The following is a 16,448-nucleotide window of genomic DNA, read 5'->3' as shown; positions in this document are numbered from 1 at the left end:
TGTGCATGCGCAAGCGCGCGCGCGCGCACACACACACACACACACACACACACACACACACACACAAAATTCTGCAAGGTCATTTAGGGGCAGATGTGGAGATGAAGCAGTCCCTGGAATCTGGTTCCAAACCCAGTCGAAGGGGAGTGGCGAATGAAGGCGTAAGCGAACCCAGACTGGCTGTGACGGCTGCTCCGAGTAATCAGCCGCTATTTAAAGCACTGCAGGAGATAAGCTGCAGTGCCCAGTGCGCTCACCTGCTTGAGCTGCAGTACCGTGCCCAGCGTTTCTACCATGGGGTTCTTCTTGTAATGCTCCACAAGGTCTGTCAAAGAATCAAAGCGTTCTCCTCCACCAACATCATACTTTAGTTCCTTTAAAGGAAAAAAACAAAGCTATGTTTAGAATCCACAGACATTCGGCTCAGCAGGCCCCAGCAGTGCTCCAGACCCACAGGGTGACACCTGGTAGTGCCGGGGGATGGAACTCAGGGCCAGGCCCACGCCACTGACTCCTGACTCTCCCCAGCCCCAAGCTGGGGCCTTTTATTTTTTTCGGTTTTGAGGACCCTCCAGCAGTGCCCAGGGCTTTCTCCTGGCTCTGCACTCAGGGATTTCTCCTAGAGATACCTGGGGGACCACCTGGCGTGCCTGGAATAGAACCAGACCAGGTGCACGCCAGGCCCGCTCTCCGTGTCCTCATTCCTCGTCTCTCCCCACTGGCTCCTTAGCCCCCCAGCCTGGGGCCACGGCAGGGAGCAGGGCGAGCCCTCCAGAGACCCCGGGGAAGTCTCGGCATTTGGCCTGTTCTGCAGCTCCCGGGAAAGCGACTCTTGCCGGCTGGCACTGTGAGGCCTGACTTATCTACGAGCACAGTTGCCTGAGGCAGCCAAAGGCAACGGGTGGACCCAACACTGAAGAAGTCCGGGGGGCTCCTGCCGGCTAGAGGGCTAAGTGAAGGCCGAGCCGAGGGGCGGCTGAGCCGGTGGCTCAGGGGTCTTAGGGAAATCTCTGCGCAACCGTTAAGTGACCCCAAGTCAGTTTCAGCAGAGGCGTGTGACAAGGAGCCAGGACGGTCCCTGGGCAGGCAGACAACCACAGCGACAACGGGCAGCAGCGCCAGGCTCGGCCACGGAAGAACACTGGCCTTCCGGGGCCAGGATGCCTTTGTGCCCAACTTCCCGAGTCATAGAGAGACAGGCACGGCAAAGGACGCCCGGGACACCTCCTGCGAGAAAGCCCCAGCCTGGCCCTGGACTGCTTGAGTATGCTCAGGCCCCGGGAAGTGTTTCACGACTGAAACACGAGAGTAACGTGTCAGCCACCGAGACTCGCGAAAGCGTGCTCATACACGCCTGGAGCAGCACAGCTCACAGCAGTCGGACCTCTGTCACTCCGGGGGCCCTGGGGAGACTCCAGGGGAACCACCCAGGCTGGTGGCGCAGGGCCGGAGGGCCAGGCGGTGCCGGGGATGAAGCAGGACTCGCGCGGGCGAGCTCGTCCCTGCTGACCTCTGCACCATCTCCTCACCCCACCCCTCCACTGGAAAACGTTTTGTTTTGGGGGTCACACCCGGCGGTGCTCAGGAGTTATTCTCAGGGTTCACTGCTGGTAGTGCCCCGCGGACTATCAGCGCCAGGGGTCACGCCTGGACTCAATCCACCCAAAGCAGACGGCGGCCCTTTGCGCCATCCGCCCAGACCTCTCCGGCCATTCGCAGGGACTGAAAGACAAAACCTTTCAGCGGCAGAGGAGAGCGCTCACGGGGGCGGAGAGCGTGCCTTCCGGGCGCCGGCACCCAGGGCGGCCCCGCCCCAAGCACCAAGGGCTGGGCCCAGAGGTGGCCCTGCACGTGTCCAGGGCTGCAGAGAGGGCACAGGGCCACTCAGAGCCCCACAAAACAAGTTTCTGACTAGACAAAATGTGGCATAGCCAAAGAATGGACTATCTGACAATCCTGTACTGACACACACTCGTGGTTAAGGCAGAAACTGCCGGGTTCATCTCAAAGAGACTAAAATCCAAGAAATTGTCCATTTAGAAAAAAAAAAAAAAGTTATGAGATGTAAATCACACCTCAGGTTTTTATGGGGGTTTTGTTGTTGTTTTTAACTAACTAAAAAGTGAAATGGGAGTTTCTATTCTAAAGCATCTGACAAAATGTGACATGGGGGCTAGAGCGACAGCACAGCGGGGGAGGGCGTTTGCCTTGCACGCGGCCGTCCCGGGCTTGATTCCCAGCATCCCATATGGTCCCCTGAGCACCGCCAGGGGTAATTCCCGAGTGCACAGCCAGGAGTCACCCCTGAGCATCGCTGGGTGTGACTCAAAAAAAAAGCAAAACAAAACAAAAAAATAATGGGAGATGGGTTTCCAAGAGTCACCTTAACGCAGGGCCGGAGACACATGGTTGGCCGGTTTGCATGTGGCCAACCCCAATTCGATCCCCCACACCACCAGGGCTCCCAGCATCACCAGGTGTAGCCCTGGCACCACCGGGCAGCATGGCATCCCTGGGCCTCGGGTGCCCACCGCCTGAGACTCGGGATGGGCTCAGAGTCTCTTGGGTCCTGCAGGGGAGTCCTCCCCGTGCCCCAATGAAGCGAGAGCACCGTGGGCAGGGAATGCCCGAGGAGGAGAGCATGTGCCTACCGTGGGCGAGGCCCCGAGCGCCACCCCTGGCACTACAGGGCCCCCCCCCCCCCGCACTGATGGCTGCACCTGGGGTCCCTGCACCCAAGTCAGGCTGGGACCCCCGATAAAAAAATAAAGGCCAGAAACCGAGAGCTCAACCCTCCCGGCCGTCACGCAGGCAGACGGAGACCAGACCGGTTAGGCTGCACGCCGGCTAAACAGCCCAACACAGCACCGCGTGCCCAGAGCGCCACAAAAAACCCTTCTTGTGACGTTTAATGAAGTGCTGAAAGGACGCAGCCATGTCAGTGAATGACAGACGGGAAACAGCAGAGCTGCTGGCCAAGGAAGCACAGCCCCGAAGAGACCTGCGCGCAGCTGGGCCCGGGGCCGAGCCAGGCCCGCCGTACCTGGCAGCGGATCATGACGTGGGTCACCTTCGACTTGCCATCGCTGCTCTCCCCTTTGTCATCGCCGGTCCGCACGGAGAGGACAAAGTCCCCAGGGTGGCTCTGGCTCTCGCGGACCAGGAAGCTGCCATGTTTTCCTTTCTCGGTTAGTAATTTCTCTGCTTCTTTCCCGGAGAGGTGTCCGTGAAACCATCTACACGGCAGGAGACGGAAAGGCGGTGAGCTGGCGCGGGGGTTCCCGACGTACTTCCACAAAGCTGACACAAGAACAGTCCCGACCCTGGGCCGGAGCGATGGTGCAGCGGGGAGGGCGCTGGCCTTGCACACGGCTGCCTGGATTTGATCCCAGCGTCCCACACGATCCCTGGAGCCCGCCAGGAGTGATCTCTGAGCACGGAGTCAGGAGAAACCCTGAGCACAACTGGGTATGCCCCCACTCAAAAAAAAAAAAAAAAAAAAAACGCAACCAGTCACATTCCTTCCAGAGATGGAACAGCGGCTCTCCACGAGCCAGAGTCTATTTCCATACAGGATTGATGACAAAATGACAAAGAGAGCGAGAGCGACCAGTCAATGTCTCATCCAAGCCACAATCATGTGGAGACAAATGTTCTTTATCTTTTTTTTTTTTCTTTTTTCACACCCAGCAGTGCTCAGGGCTCACTCCTGGCTGGCTCAGGGGACCACACAGAATGCCGGGGATGGAACTGGGGCCGGCCTGTGCCAGGTAAACACCCAATCACTGCACCTCTCCGGCTCCCAAAGGTCCTTAATCTTTCCTTAATTTTCTCTGAAATCTCCCATCTTCTAAAACTGCCCCCCGGGGGCCAGGCACTCAGCCACACTCAGCCAGGGGATCGCGGCAGAGGCAGAGAAGCGCCTCAGCGCCCGCCCACACCTGCCCGGTGAACACTCGTGAAGAAGCTGGGGTGTAACTCCGAGGTGAGGTCCACGCTGTGCATATGCACACGAGGCCTGGCCTCGATCCCCAGGACCACAAATCTACGTGCATCTATAGCTTACACACGCACTCAGGCCTCCCTGACTTCTCTGTTTCCTACCCACGTTACCGAGAGCGCCCAAGTTTCCTGTCCGGGGACCATACACGGGATCTCATTTCAAAGCCTGGGGCCAACAGCCCTGGGAGCAGGAGGAAAGGGTTCTGCCGAGGATGTAAACTCCCGGCCGCCCCACCTGACCGGCGGCCTGCATGCGGGCTCTCCGAGGACAACATGGCTCTGAGTGACGACGGAAGACGTGCCCGCAGAGCCATCTCTGTAACAGGCTCTGTCCCTCCACATGTCGGGAAGCCAGGCAGCCTGATGCTGGGCGCCTCGCCCCGGGAACACACCGTGAGGCCTGGGGCAGCCACCGCCACCGTGAGGTGAGATTCTGAAATGAATCCCGGCGGAACTGGCCAACAGCTCTGCGGCCTGCAGCTAGAGGGGACCCAAGAGACGAATCCTCAGCTCGTAAGAGCAACCACACGGAAGTGCAAGATGAAGAACCGGCGTGAAGAGAGCGAATCCTGAGACCCCGAGACTGAGCTGGGGAAGAGGGGAGACCAGCAATGGAGAAAACCAATAAAATCAACACAAACGAGGGGGCCGGAGCGATAGCACAGCGGGTAGGGCGTTTGCCTTGCACGCGGCCGACCCGGGTTCGATCCTCGGCATCCCATATGGTCCCCCAAGCACCACCAGGAGTAATTCCTGAGTGCAAAGCCAGGAGTAACCCCTGAGCATCGCTGGGTGTGACCCAAAAAGCAAAAAAAAAAAAAAAATCAACACAAACGAGCACGGCTGGAGTGACAGTCCAGCGGGTAGGGCGCCTGCCTTGCACACGGGCAGCCTGAATTCCATCTCCGGCTCCCCGTGTGGCCCCCCCACAAGCCCTGTCTGGGGCGACCCTTGAGTGCAGAGTCAGGAGTCAGCCCTGAGCACTGCCCGTCTTCCATCAGCTGGGTGCCAAGCTGCGGGGGCCGGGGGAAGGAGGCTGAATAACCCTGCTCCCCTCAGCAAGGTCACACACACGTTTGTGCATGGAGCACAAAGGAACGGCTGGAAGCGCTGGCAGTCTGGGCTCGCTGCCTCTCCACTTGCGAGCCGAAGCTGACATCTATTGGTGGCACTGCTGAATGACTGGCGCGACGCTCGTGCCTCCCGTTACCATCTGCCTCCTCTCCTCACCTGCCAAAATCCCCAGCTCAGGTTCAGCATTCTTTTATTTTTGGGGGGGTGAGGGGGCATTTTGGGTCACACCCGGCGATGCACAGGGGTTACTCCTGGCTCTGCTCAGAAATTCCTCCTGGCGGTGCTCGGGGGACCAGATGGGATGCTGGGAATCAAACCCAGGTCGGCCGTGTGCAAGGCAAACGCCCTACCTGTGCTACCGCCCCAGCCCCAGGTTCAGCATTCTTCAAACGCCCACACATACCAGTGCAGGGAGGACAGGGGGGGGGGGGGGCACTCCCAATACTCCCACCTGCTGGGCGGCCTCAGGGGCAGGAACAGCAGTCAAACCCCCACCGGCCACCCACTCGCGCTCCCCCCGCGCCACTGACCTTTCAGAGGTAGGGTCTGCACAGTTGAGAGGGTACTTGAGCTCGATCACATCTCCGTTCTTCTCCTTTAACTGCCCGTGGTGCTCCATGTAATACTGGACCAACTCCGCCAGGGTGGCAAACTTCTCCCCTCCGTACAAGTCATAGTAATCGCCAGTGTTCTGAATCTTGATGTGGGTGACAGCGCCATTTCTTCTAAAATGGTCCATTGGAAGAGGGAGGGAGGAAGCACATCAAATCAAGAGCTCTCCTAGGAAGACCGACTCGCCTTCTTTTTTGTTTGTGTCTTTCGTTTCTCGGTCACACCTGACGATGCTCCTGGCAGGGGCAGGGGTTACTCCTGGCAGTGCTCGGGGGGACGATATGGGATGTTGGGGGTCGAATCCAGGTCAGGTGCGGCAATGCAAGCACCTGACCCGCTGTCCTATCTCTCCGGCCCCAAGATACCACATACACAGAAACAAACCCAAGGGATGCGTTTCCGCTTTCCCTGCCACTGGTCCAGGCAGAGGAAGGAAAGCTGCCTTCGTGTGTTGTACCATCACAGGCTGGCTCTGCTCCTCTCCCTTACATGCCCTCTACTTCCCAAGGCCAACTGTCAAATGGCAGGTGTGAACTGACAATGACTTCCTCATCATTAATTAATCAAGACTCAGAATTACACACCTATCTTAAAATTCAATAAACTCACTCCTACGTATTTCTCCAAAAGAAGTGTCAGGAAAACTGGGGAGAGAGAAAACTGGAGCACTTGCTTTGCAGGCAGAAGGCCCGGCCAGTCTGATCCCCGGGAACGACTGTCCCCCAGGTACCTTCAGGAGTGACCCCTGAGCAGCACACCGATAGTAGCCCCTGAGACCAGCCAAGCACGGCCCCAGAGCAAGGAACTGTAAGGAAACCAAAATATTTGTACGTGAATATGCACTGAAGCCTATTTTTATTTTCATTGTTTTAATTTTGGTTTTGGGGTCAACCAGATATGCTCAGGGATCACTCCTGGGGGTGTTCAGGGAACAACATGGGGTGCTGGGAATTGAACCTCAGTCAGCTCTGTGTAAGGCAAGTGCTCTACCCACTGGACTATCTCTCCATCCCAAAAGCCTCACTTTAATAGGGAAAAAAACCTCAAATACTTATTACGAAAATGAATACACAGTCACACCCAGCGATGCACAGGGGTTACTCCTGGCTCATGCACTCAGGAGTTACTCCTGGCGGTGCTCGGGGGACATATGGGATGCTGGGAAGTGAATCCGGGTCGGCTGTGTGCAAGGCAAACCCCTACCCGCTGTGCTATATAGCTCCAGCCCCGGAGCGAAAAAACAGAGGAGAGCCGAGGTGGCGGCAGGACGCAGCTGCCAGGACTGGCAGAGCAACGGCTCTTGGCACGTGATGGCACCGAAACAGCATAATTTCAGGGGGATGAATGTAAGTATCGTTTCTTTTCAAGGCCAGCCTGGTGTCTGCAACTACTGTGGCACCCCAGGTGCCCGCCATGTGCAACCGGTTTGGGCGGCTGGGCGGCCAGGAGCCAGCACTGGGCACAGAGGCGGCGCCAAGACTAAAAATCGTCACCGTGGCCCCTCAGATGGAGCGAGTGTCCCCTCTCCGCTCACTTCAGATGAACCCTCGGTGGCTACAAACTTTCAGAAGAAAAGCCCAGGTACGCAGGAAGGGCTCTGAAGATGCTGGCAGAGACAGAGACGGTCTCTCCCTTCCCGTCTCCCCACCCCTTCGGGTCCCGGCTGTCACGCCCACAAACTGCCCCCGGGCCATATTTAAGTGCATCTTCTGCTTTGAACCAGAGACTCACAAATGAATTTCGAAATGGACTATCTCTGGACCCCAATTCCAGGTCTGCACGGCTGCTTCTGCAGCTGCACGACCTCTCATGATATTCATAATAAGCAATAGAAAATAAATTATGGAGCATCTGTCTGTGGCAGGCAGGCCTGAATGGTGGTGGGAAAATCTGAAATAATGGTAGTGGGAAGGTGTAATGGTGGTGGGAAGGTGTAATAGTCGTGGGATTGGTGTTGATCTATTAAATGTAACCAATTAATGTGAATAACCTTATGAAAATAATTTTTTTTAAAAAAGACTAAAAACAGTCCACCGCTGCTCCTGTAGCCCGGAGCGCTTGCGGTACCCCAAGTGCATCTCACAGAGTGCCACCCGCAGCATGTTACAGAGGAAAATCTCCCTGAGCACCAACTGGCTTTGGATGAATCCCAGGACGGGGCGCGTGCCCCCGGTCAGGTTCTGCGGGACTGGTGGCTGTGGCCTGCCCAGAGCGTGCCAGCCGTGAACAGCAGCCATCCTGGTCCTGGCCCTAGTCCCAGCCGGGGCCGCTGCTGCCATCGCTGCTGGGGCACAAAGGGCACCATGCCATTAGCGGGTCACCCTGGACCCGATGGGCGAGAGCATCAGCAGCCTGGTGGTGTCCTGGGGCTTCCAGACACCCTAAAGTCACCACTCTGCCTCTGGCTGGACTCCAACGACTCGGGATCAAGTTTCCTGAGAAATTAAGCCATGGCAGCCACACCCACAAACCACCTCCAGCTCCGCCATACAAACTCATTTATCAGCCTTGCTCCAGAGACTCATAAATAAATCTCAGAAGGGGCTGGAGCGATAGCACAGCGGGTAGGGCATTTGTCTTGCACACGGCCGACCCGGGTTCCATTTCCAGCATCCCATAGGGTCCCCCGAGGATCGCCAGGAGCAATGCCTGGGTGTAAACATCACCAGGTGTGACCCAAAAAGGAAAAAATTAAAAAAACCACCTTAGAAGAGATTAAGAAAAAAGATGCGGGGGCTGGAGCAATAGCACAGCGGGTTAGGGCGTTTGCCTTGCACGCAGCCAACCTGGGCTCGAATCCCAGCATCCCATATGGTCCCCTGAGCACCGCCAGGTGTAATTCCTGAGTGCATGAGCCAGGAGTAATCCCGGTGCATCGCCGGGTGTGACCCAAAAAGAAAAAAAAAAGATGCAGTATATCCTCTCAGACTTGCACATGGGGAGTAGGGGGCGGGCTAGCCCAGTGCCCACCCAGAACCCCCAGTCGCTGCATGCTCCCACAATCCCAAATCACTGCCATGTTCCGGCTGGACCCCACCGTCTCGAGACGAACCTCACCAAGAAATTAACTTGCTGAAAACTCAGGTATGTGGATTTTGTGACTGAAATCTCCAGGCTTTCTTGGACTCGGGATGGGCTACTGTCCCCACTTCCCTATACTCTCGGAAGCCCTGGCAGTGACCCCAGGAACCAACTCCAGTGTCACCATGTAAGCTCCTTCACTGGCCTTACTTCAGAGATCCATGAATAAATCTCAAAAGAGATCAAAAGCTACCTTGAATCTCGGACTCACACATGGCCAAATAATCCAGGGCACACGGGGGTGGGGGGCTTTAAACCCAGTTTCCATCCGAATAGAGCCCCCAGCAGCCACTAGTTTCCACAATCCAAAATCGCTGCTGTGACCCCAGCCGGGGTTCTACTGTCTTGGGATGGACCAAGACACTGTCATCCCATTGTGCATCGATTTGCTCAAGCAGGCACCAGACCAAGATACTGATCTGCTGAAAATTCAGGTATGCAGGTTTTGTAACTGAAATCTCCAGACTTTCTCCAGGTTGGGATGGGCTACCTCCCCCCAGCTCCCTGTATATCTAGAAGCCCCGGCAGTCACATCCACACCCCAGAGCTGCCACCTCATTAAAAAAGCTTCTCCAGCCTTACCTTCCCAATAAATACACCAAATTCCCTGAACAAGCATGATGACCTCTTAGTACCTTACTACAAATCATAATGCACAAAAGGAGGAGACAGAGAGAAAGAAGGAAAGTGCCTGCAATAGAAGTAGGTTGGGGGGTGAGGGAAGGAAACGGGACATTGGTGGTAGGAAATCTACTCCAATAGAGAGATGGGTGTTGGATCACTGTATGACTGAAACCCAATCATGAACAGCTTGGTAATGGTCTATCTCACAGTGATGCAATTAAAAATTTCTTAAATTATTAAAAAAACCAAACACGCTGGCGCTGGAGACGGTACAGTGCAGAAGGCACCTGCCTTGTATATGTACTGACCTGAGTTCACTCCCAGCACCAAAGCTGGTGCCGACTCTGCCAGGAGTGATCCCTGAGCACCCTGGGTGTAGCCCCCAAACCAAGACACTAAAATCACCTCTGACACACCGAACAATATGCATGTGGGCCGGAGAGAGCATACATGGTCAAGACACTCGCCTTGCATGTGGAAGACCCCAGTTCCATCCCCTCCCAAATACGGTGACATCACCTGGGAGAGCAGCCTAGGAGGGACCCTGAGCCGGAACAGGCCCTGAGCACTACCAGGGCACCCCTATCCAACCTTCCCCAAAAAAGGACACAGAGCTGCTCCCCAGGGTGACGGAAATGCTCTGGTTCTTGTGTCTGTTTTGTTTGGGGACCAGCCCGAGGAGCCTACTCCAGTTTGATTCCCCTGCATGTGGTCCCCAAAGCACCTCGAGGAATGATCCCTGAGCGCAGAGCCAGGAGTAAGTCCTGAGCATCACTGGGTGGGGCCCCCAAAAAAAACACCAAGCAAAGAACTCATTCAACTGCTCCATTGATCCTGGGGTCTTGGTAGAAGGAACGCCCAACAGGTGCCCGAGTGGGCTTGAATCTCCTCTGCTCCACAGGCCGGGGCCCCAGCGGGAAGCACCACGGGGCGGGGGGCAGGCCTTCCTCTGGATGGGAGGGGAGCAGGCTGGCCAGTACAGCCTCACCACTTCCGACCTGGAAAACGCCCCCGTGCCCCCACAGGGCGCTCTCTGGCGTCCCGACTTACCGAACGGAGAGAGTGAAGTCTCCGGGGTTGCTTTTACTGGGTCTCGCCAGGAAGCTGCCATCAACGCCTCGGGTCAGGAGCAGGTTCTCTGCCTCCACGCCAGTGATGTTCGGGTGGAACCATCTTGGGAGAGAAACAGGCACGAAGAGCTTAAAATTTTGTCGTTACTCTTTCCCACAGGGTAACAGCTAAAATGCCTCATGGGCACTGTAAATGCAAGTCAATGGTGTCCCAGGGCTGGAGCACTAATTGGCACCCTGGGTTCGAGTCCCTGTCCCCCATGATCCACCCAAGGACCAAGCCGGGAGTGGGCCCAGAATTTTCTTCCCCCACTTTTTAATAAGGAGTCAGAGAGAGTAGAGCAGGTAGGTGAATGCCTTCATGCGGCCAACTAGAGCTTGACTCTCTGCACCCCAAATGGTCCCCTGAGCACCACTACACGTGAGTTCAGAGCCAAAAGTAAGCCCGAGAGACAGAAAGAGACAGAGAGATAATATAATGTACATTTTCTGATTTGATGTTTGTAATGCAATATGAACTGTGATTCTGGGTGAAAAAATAAGGTTCTTTGGGGCTTTTGGGTTTTTGTTTTTGTGTCACACCCAGCGATGCTCAGGGGTTACTCTAGGCTCTGAACTCAGGAATTATTCCTGGCAGTGCTCAGGGGACCATATGGGAATGTCGGGGATCGAGTCAGGACAAGTCTCGTACAAGGCAAAATGCCTTACCCGCTGGACTATCTTTCCGGCCCAAATGCAGTTCTTTGTACTATTATTACAACATCTGAGTAAACAGGAAATTGTTTCAAACAAGTTTTAGAAACACAAAATTGAGGGCACAAGCCCTCAATTTTAAGTACAGCGGGTAGGGAGCCTGCCTTGCACACGGTCAACTTCGGTTCTAGAAATCCAACTGCTGGCTCCAGAGCTCGTTTTGTGAACACAGGGTCCGAGTTCTAATCCACGGATTTCACATGTACCGTTACCATGGCAGCACCTGCATGGACCCTGGACTTGTTCAGGACTTGTTCCTACCCAGGAACTTTAAAGATTTTTTTCTAACATATTTATTTGCTTAAATAAAGCATGACTTATATCATTACTAAATTATGCGAACTTATCCCAACACCCAACTGTGAAAAAGGGACGACGGAGAATAGAAAGGAAGGATGACAGAAATAAGAATTTCCATCAAGAGCATGAAGAAGGGTCAGAGAGATGTCAGAGCAATGCTCTTGCCTTGCATGTGGTCAACTCTGCTTTGATGCCCTGCACCACACATGGTCCTCCGAGTACTGACCAGAGTGACCCTTGAGCTCCGGCCAGCCAGGATTAAGCCTTCAACACCACAGGTCCAACAAAGTAAGAGTATAGGGACGAAGAAGGCAGACTTCTGTTGCACTCTTTTTTATTCAAGTGGGGGAAACATTATCTCTTTAGCCCTAAGAAGTCAAATTTGCAGGGCTGGAGCGATAGCAAAGCAGATAAGGCGTTTGCCTTGCATGCGGTCCAACCCTGAGTTCGATTCCCAGTATCCCATATGATCCCTTGAGCACCACCAGGAGTGATTCCTGAGCGCAGAGACAGGAGTAACCCCTGTGCATTGCCGATGTGACCCAAAAAGAAAAAAAAAAAAAAGAAGAAATCAACCTATTAACTCTTATCTGTTACATTGTGCTATTCCAAAAAGACCTAAATTAACGTAGGGCTCTTTTTTTCTTAATGTTTTTATTTAGGCACTGTAATTTACAAAGTTAATTCATAGCACCCAACTTTACAATCAGTATGATCAAATTCCACGTGTTTGATTTGCCCGATCATCAATCCCATTGCCGGTATCAGAGACCACTCCCACCTGGCTCTGGGGTGCTGGGGACCAAACCCAGGGATCAAACCCTGATCGGCAGCACTGCAAGGCGAACACCGTAACCGCTATCCTATCACTCCAGCTCCATGACTTATGACTCCCAAGGAAACCCAGACGCCATACCACTGTGACCACAGGTTCGCGCCTTTGCAAGTTTGACAGAAATGGCTCACAGAGTAGCCTGCTGACCCGAGGAGGCGACTCCCACAGCTGGGAGGGAGGCCCAGCCCCCACACGGTGAGCGGCAGCAGGAGTCGTATCGGGTTATTACGAGTAAACAGAGGAGAGAGGCGCGACAGGGAAAACTCATACCTGGCATTTAGCGCCGAGGCTGGCAGAGTTAAGAGCTTAACAAACATTAGTTACCACAGTTGTTGACAATGTTATTATTGGTGGGAGATACGCAGGACAGATTCTTCTGGGGCATAATTATGTCAGCTGCAAACAGGCCATTTTGACGCAGGGATCATTTATGTTATTACAAACTGCCTTTTCATAAGCTTAGTCTCATGGCTCATTATTTCAAATAACCTATAATTAGAAATGGAAAGTTCTAGTCCACAATCTGACAACTTGAGCTTTGATGTACTATAGATTCACCTGCCGTTTTTTTGTGATTCCTTTTGCCAGGCCGTACCCAGCAGGGCTCAGGGGCTACTCCCCGCCCTGTGCTCAGGGATCAAGGGAGGGCCTCCTGCACGCAGAACATAAGCTCTCTCCCTGGCCCGCTCGGCTACTCTGAAGACACATCTGTGGGGCTGGAGAGAGAGCACAGGGCTTAAGGTACTCGTCCTGCATGCAGCTCTCCCCGATTTGATCCCCAGCACCGCATGTGGCCCCCCGAGCACAGAGCCAGGAGTGAGCCGTGAGTGTGCCAGGAGTGGGTTCTTAAACCTTCTCTACTGGTCAGAGCCAGAGCAATAGCGCGGAAGGCAGGGCGCTTGCCCTGCACGTGGCCGACCTGGATTCAATGAGCAGCATCCCATATGGTCCCCGGAGCTCCTGAGCACAGAGTCAGAACAAACCCTGAGCACCATCAGGAGTAGCCCCCAAGCCAGTATTAGCAGCCCCGTCTCCATGCGAGGAAACTGTTAAGTAGCCGGCAACTCCAGGGAATTATTCTCAAGGCAGCTGTGCTAACGGGTTAAAACTCAGGCGCCAAAGCCTGATTTCAGATCCTTGCCTAAATTTGAAGGGATCCTGAGTGTCACCTTTCCTACCTGCCACTGCAGCAAAATCACCTTTGTCCTGGGGAGAAAGTAAGTGAGTGTGGGGCTGGAGCGATAGCACAGTAGGTAGGGAGTTTGCCTTACACGTAGCCAGCCCGGGTTCGATTCCCAGCATCCCATAGGGTCCCCCGAGCACGGCCAGGAGTAATTCCCGAGTGCAAAGCCAGGAATAACCCCTCTGCATAGCCGGGTGTGACCCTAAAAGCAAAAAAAATTAAAAAAAAAAAAAACGAAAGTGAGTGTGATTGTATCATTTTGGCATATGACAAGAAAAGCACATTTCATTCTGCAAAGAAAATGTGCCATTCTAGGGGGGTGGCGGGAGGGAAACTAGGGACACGGGTGGTGGGTGTTGGATCAGTGTATGACTGAAACCACCGATCATGAACAGCTTTATAACTGTGTATCTCACAGTGACTCAATGAAGAAAAAAAAAAGAAAAGAAAGAAAATGTGCCACTCTGGAAGTTACGAGCCCCGAAGGAGGGCCGGCCATGCAGACAGGCACTTTACAGGCGGGGGGCAATGCGCTGAAGGCGGCGTGGGGGAGTTGCGGTGAGCTCAGATGCTGGCGGAGCCGGGCGCTCGGCACCTCACCTCTGGTGACAAGACACTGAAAGCACCGGGCCACCCACGGCTCCCCTCAGGGCTTCCATCCCAGTGCCGCCCGCGCATGTCTCTCCCTGCATCCACGCGCGCCTCCTACACTCCTCCTTCACCGCAACCGAAGCGATTATTTTTAAATAGACCAGCTCAGGTCACGCCCCTGATCGCATCCTTCCGAGGGTCGTGCGTTGCTTACTGCCCGATCCAAACTGCAACCTGGTCCACAGGAAACTGAGATTTTGGGGGGGAGGGGGAGGGAGCTTCAGCGAGAGCGTTTGTCTTGTATTCAGCCGACCCAGGTTCAATCCCTGGCACCCCAGGTGGCCCCCTGGGTCCGCCAGGAGTGATCCCTGAGTGCAGAGCCTGGAGTAAGCCCTGAGCATTGCTGGGTGTGGCCCCAAAACAAAAAAAAACAAAAAAAGTTGTGGGTCCAGAGCAATAGCACAGCGGGTAAGGTGCTCGCCCTGCAAGCAGCTGAGTTGGGTCCAATCCCAGGCACCCCATACGGTCCCCCAAGCAACGCTAGGAAAGACATATGAGTCAGGAGAAAGCCCTGAGCACTGCCGGGTATGGCCCAAAACACAAACCAAACAGGGCTGGTCCGGTGCCCACCTGCCTCCCCGAGTCACCACGCCCCATGCACCCTCTTCCGCGTTCAGACAGCTCCTGGAACTTCGCTCTAGCCTGAACGCCCGACGTCTGATACAGGGCCTGGCACTGCGTATTCCAGCAATAAATAGCTCCCAAACAAGTGAATTGCATCTGAGAGTGGGTCAGCGTAGTGCTGAGACACTTGGATCCACTGTCCATTCTTTTTAAAAATAAACATTGTCCGTATGCCTGTGGACACTCTGATAGTGTGTGTGCAATGTGTATTTCAGTACACAAGTATGAACGCATTCTGAAAGGTCTATCTGACTGATTAAACCCCAGAACCAGCTATGTCAAACTCAAGTGATGTTGGCATGTAAGCCGCTGTTCGTGTCTAAATTCAACACCCAAGCCAACACAATTATCTTTCACATTGGGTCACACCTGGCAATGCACAGGGGTTACTCCTGGCTCTGCACTCAGGAATTACTCCTGGCAGTGCTCAGAGGACCATATGGGATGCTGGGAATCGAATCTGGGTCGGCCGCGTGCAAGGCAAACGCCCTACCCGCTGTGCTATCACTCCAGGCCCTATCTTTCACATTTCAATGTAGCCAAGGACCATAGCAACTGTGAGTTTGCTAAATGCACACACAGGACTCTCCAGAACTGGCTGTAAGGCTGGTGATGTGGCCGGAGAATAAAGCAGGGCCAGTGAGGTAGACAGCATGGTTGGGAAGACACTTGCCTGGCATGCAACCAATCCAGATTTGATACCAACTCCACATATGGTCCCTCAAGCCCCACCGGGAGTGATCCCGCCATGCAGGGCCAGGAGTCAGCCCAGCCCTGAGCACCACCAGGTATAACCCCAAAACAAAACCAAAGAATGAAGCACATGCCAGGCGTACATGAGACAATCTTCAAAAACTAAAACTCAGCCACAAACAAGGCTGCCTTTTCGGATGTTTGACTCCACTCAGGGGACCTCAAACTCTTGGTTACCATGCCAACTCTCGCCAGAACCTCCCAAATATTAGGGAGTTGCTTTTGCTCTCTGCACAAAGAGCCCGAGGGGCTGAGATGTTGTGCAAACCTGCGTCCTGCGCTCCATCCAATCATGGAGTCAACACAGCCCTGAGCACTGCAGAGTGAGGCCCAGAAACAAAAGGAAAAAAGAAAAGAGGGGGAAAAAAAAGGTCAGCAGGGATGGCAAGCATTGTCTGTTTCCCAAGAGCGAGAGGACGAGGCGCGCGCTCTCCATTGTTCTGGAGCGGCTAAGGAAGTACGGCCAGGCCCGCTGCTAACAATGACAAACAGTGGACGTCGCTTTTCCAGGTCTGTGCGACTCCAAAGGCAGCTCCACGCTGACCGTGCGCTCTGGCCGAAGACCAGCAGCTCTAGCAGAGGGACAGACATCAAAGAGACGTCCCGGTGGAAGGACAAGACACTGGGCTTTCCCGGGGGGCCAGTTTGTTTATTCCCTCGGAGACAGACAGACATGGCCGGCAGGGAGGGCCGAAGACATGTGCTTCACCCGCAAACAGTTAAACCCCAAGCGAGAGGGACTGAGGAAGCTCGATTTTCTGCCCCTCACAGCTTGGGTCATCCTATACTATCTTTGAGGTGGGGGGGGGGGTGCGGAGGGGCAGGCGGCAGCGTGCAAACACCGAAAAGGGACCATGAGGGGCTGGAGCACTCTCACAACGCTTGC

The 16,448-nt window shown here is 54.6% G+C and overlaps 1 protein-coding gene across 3 annotated transcripts in view; it reads right to left on the bottom strand.

Annotated features, from left to right (window-relative positions):
- PTPN11 (protein tyrosine phosphatase non-receptor type 11) overlaps positions 1-16,448 on the bottom strand; it is a 48,890-nt gene that overhangs the window by 26,355 nt on the left and 6,087 nt on the right. For all 3 annotated transcript variants that reach the window (XM_055146625.1, XM_055146626.1, XM_055146627.1), the window contains exons 2-5: positions 10,444-10,566; positions 5,607-5,801; positions 3,044-3,236; positions 258-374 (exon numbers count right to left, since the gene is read on the bottom strand). In XM_055146625.1, coding sequence (XP_055002600.1) covers positions 258-374; positions 3,044-3,236; positions 5,607-5,801; positions 10,444-10,566 — 628 coding nt within the window. The remainder of the gene's footprint in view (positions 1-257; positions 375-3,043; positions 3,237-5,606; positions 5,802-10,443; positions 10,567-16,448) is intronic.

This window comes from Sorex araneus, chromosome 9, assembly GCF_027595985.1.
Source record: "Sorex araneus isolate mSorAra2 chromosome 9, mSorAra2.pri, whole genome shotgun sequence".
NCBI classification, from domain to species: domain Eukaryota; kingdom Metazoa; phylum Chordata; class Mammalia; order Eulipotyphla; family Soricidae; genus Sorex; species Sorex araneus.
The sequence above is the reverse complement of the archived record's forward strand: the minus strand, read 5'-3'. Positions and strand labels throughout refer to the sequence as shown.